At 30.7% G+C, this 3,202-nt stretch overlaps 1 protein-coding gene across 1 annotated transcript in view; it reads right to left on the bottom strand.

The window, feature by feature from the left end:
• The window catches only part of LOC111088789, a gene marked incomplete at its 3' end in the record, with an annotated part of 85,641 nt that overhangs the window by 45,455 nt on the left and 36,984 nt on the right, over positions 1–3,202 (bottom strand). Inside the window, exons 3-4 of the mRNA XM_022399766.1 lie at positions 2,174–2,267; positions 797–1,330 (exon numbers count right to left, since the gene is read on the bottom strand). Coding sequence (XP_022255474.1) covers positions 797–864 — 68 coding nt within the window. The remainder of the gene's footprint in view (positions 1–796; positions 1,331–2,173; positions 2,268–3,202) is intronic.

The raw sequence follows: 3,202 nt of genomic DNA, 5'->3' as shown, positions 1-3,202 counted from the left end.
TGGTTCCAACCAAGGGTAATTTAATGAGATACAGAATCGAGGGTGAATGAGTATTATAATTATACAACAATTCAAGAAGAAAAAGTCATTAGTTATTATTATTTATTCTAGTTGTAGTTTGATATATACATTTATTTAATGTTGTATGTATTCTAGTTGTAGTTTGATGTATATTTTGCATTTTAATTTAGTACTTTTTTGTCTGTTTTCGAACTGGGATGAGTGAACTGTTGTGAAAAACATATAGGGGTGAACGATATTGGAAAAGGTTGAGTAGTACTGGTCTAAACAACAGTGAAACATGGTTACGAGTTTGTAACGGTGTGAATATGTCTGTTGTAAGGTCGGAAAATACTGACAGGATTGATGGTGTTATAAAGGTGAAGCTGCTCTCTACCAACACTTTTGTTTAACACGCTGTGAACGACGTTTGTTTGGCCCTCACATCGATTCTTAGGTAGCTGATAATCTAGAAGATATTGTCGCTTTTCTTTTGAAGTCTTACATGAAAGTCTTAACGTTGATACTTGGCTAAGATTTCCGCCCAATACTTTAAAACATGATTTCATGTACAATATAATATATATATACATATAATATAATATATACACACATATATATGTATATATATGTCTACATAACATATGTCGTTAAAAAACAATAAATGCATAAAACAGTGTTATAAGCTTATATTTCTGTATATAATGGACTTGAAATTATTCATATTAATGAGACACATTGAAATGATGTACGTTAAACCAGTAACTAGGTAATAAAGATAACTTTGCAAACTCACCCATAACAACTTGTACCAACTGAAGAATTACCAGGTATTTTCTGAACAGGTTTCGTATTTGGGTTCATCTTAAAAGGTTTATTTCCAGAAGGACAAATGATGTTGCAACAGTCTTCACTGCTTCGTTTTCTATTGTTATTTGAACCAAAATTATTGGCTATTTTATGACTCGAACCGTTAGGTTTCCCCTTCTTTATAGCTAATATAAAGCTGTCGTTTCTATTCAAGTGTGTGTTAGGAGAAAAAGGAACACTGTCACTAGCGTCACACACGTATTGATCAGATTCGTGAGAAAGAGATTCATTTTCGAGACATAATTCTGCGTTTCTTGTCCCAGATGGGTTTTCTTGAAGGGGTATTAATAAGACAGACGGTTCGTTCGTAATTTGAGACACTGTAGCTGTGGAATCAGTCTGAATGGACGTAGTTTTAGTCGTGACGGACGTCTGGTTAAGAAGAACAGGACAAGATCGAGTCTGATACTGTGGTAGACTAAAAAAGTTGGAGACAGAAAGTAGCTTTTCGACGTCACAACTAGACACATGTAAACAATAAGAAACTCTTAGAAAGCATGTTTTCAATAGCTTTACTAGACATCTTTAGTGTATACGAATAGACAAAAAAAGTACTTAAATTTTTCACAATGAACTAAAGTTTCAATAAGCCAAAATAATTTCGAGATTTTTCCAGATCATTAAGTGAGAAATTACGCGAGTAAACATTAAAACCACAGTGTAAGTTTATTTCGTTTAGAAGAAAGGAAATGTTGAAATGTTACCGTTTAATGTTAAAAAAATTTAAACGTCGATTTTTAATGGTAGGAATGTTTGAATGCTACCATTAGAAAGAAAGAAATCTTGAAGTGTTACCGTTTAACGCTAAAAAGTTTTAAGTGTAACCATCAAAATGAAGAAACGTTTCATGTACTGCCATTGAATAAAAAGAAAGATTTGAATGTGAAGATAATTAGAGAAAAGTTTTAAATTTTTGTATTTTAACATATAGAAGGTTTAAATTATACATTGAGCGGATGGAAAGTTTTAGATGTTAACATCTAGCAAAAGGTAAGTTTTAAACGTCATCGTTCTACCAAATGAATTTCTGTAAATGTTTAAAACCGATTTTATAACCAGCACAAATTCTTAACTTTTCGTGGTAATTTAAGGTTTTGCACATTGTCAAGCAAACAACTGTTGTAGAAAAACTAATACGAAACATGTAAACAATTCAGCTTACATAAGATTGACGTGTTACCATTACATTAATATTTGTTTTAAAAATCTAATGATTTAGGCTAATTTGCTCTAACGGCTATGACCACATCGTATTAAAGTATGGAATAATAAGAAAATATTTGTAAGAACATTCAAAACTGACCTGAGGCGTTGAGGCTCTTTAGAAACATAAATTCGTTTCTGAAGTATATTGGAGTGGATAACGCATGTGTTAAGACTGGAAGATTGAATATTTTCTGGGTGAAAGAAAAAAATATAAAAGCCTTTTATATTATGATCAAGTTTTGAGTACGTTACACACACTAAAAAACTATTACTGGTAATATGGTTTGACGTTTACGTAGAAATGAAGGAAAATGTTTTTTGTTTTTGATTTTTGGCTGGCTTCCAAAACAACCATACGTTGTATATATCTCTGTCAAAGATTCCATTTTACTCTTCAATAAAGTGTTCTGTCAATAAAGGTTAAATGAATACTACACTTTAATATTCTCTAATTTAACATTAAAAACTGGTCTAAAACTAACTGATAAATCGAACTCTTCCATCTCGTGAGGTGGTTGCATAAAAGTTGAACTCATATTAATTATGTCCAAGCATTGATTTTTATTATATCTTCAGATATATAAATCTAAAGAGAGGTCACAAAACAAGAAACACGAGGGATTTCGAAAGTTAGACATTCTTTCTGAAAGCGCTTGCCATACCGAGTTCTTTGTTTTAATTTATTACCTCTTTATCTTACCTGCTTACCGTATTTTTCGGTGTACAAGACGCACTTTTTTACCCCAAAATTTGATGTCAAAATCTGTTGCGTCCTATACATCCGAAGGTATGAATAAGATATATGTATATATACGATATACACAAGCCGTGTGTAAGTATATTTAAATAGGCATACATAGTTTAGTTCAATTGAATGTGTTATTTATAACAATAGTAGTTTTTTTTCTTCTAAAAACATAACTATTTATAATGCTCCCTAAATAATAAAAAAATAAATTGCAGTGAAAGCAATGAAGATTTTGTAGGTTTGAACCAAACTAGATAACAGTAAACCTTTTTTGAATTTACGGTATTTTCTTATTTTGCTGTTTTGAACTCTTTTGTGTTTAGAACAATATATAATAATTTTTAAAGTATCAAAATGAATTTTTGTTCAATAAAAATC

Source organism: Limulus polyphemus, unplaced genomic scaffold (genome assembly GCF_000517525.1).
Source record: "Limulus polyphemus unplaced genomic scaffold, Limulus_polyphemus-2.1.2 Scaffold4441, whole genome shotgun sequence".
In the NCBI taxonomy this organism is placed as follows: domain Eukaryota; kingdom Metazoa; phylum Arthropoda; class Merostomata; order Xiphosura; family Limulidae; genus Limulus; species Limulus polyphemus.
The sequence above is the reverse complement of the archived record's forward strand: the minus strand, read 5'-3'. Positions and strand labels throughout refer to the sequence as shown.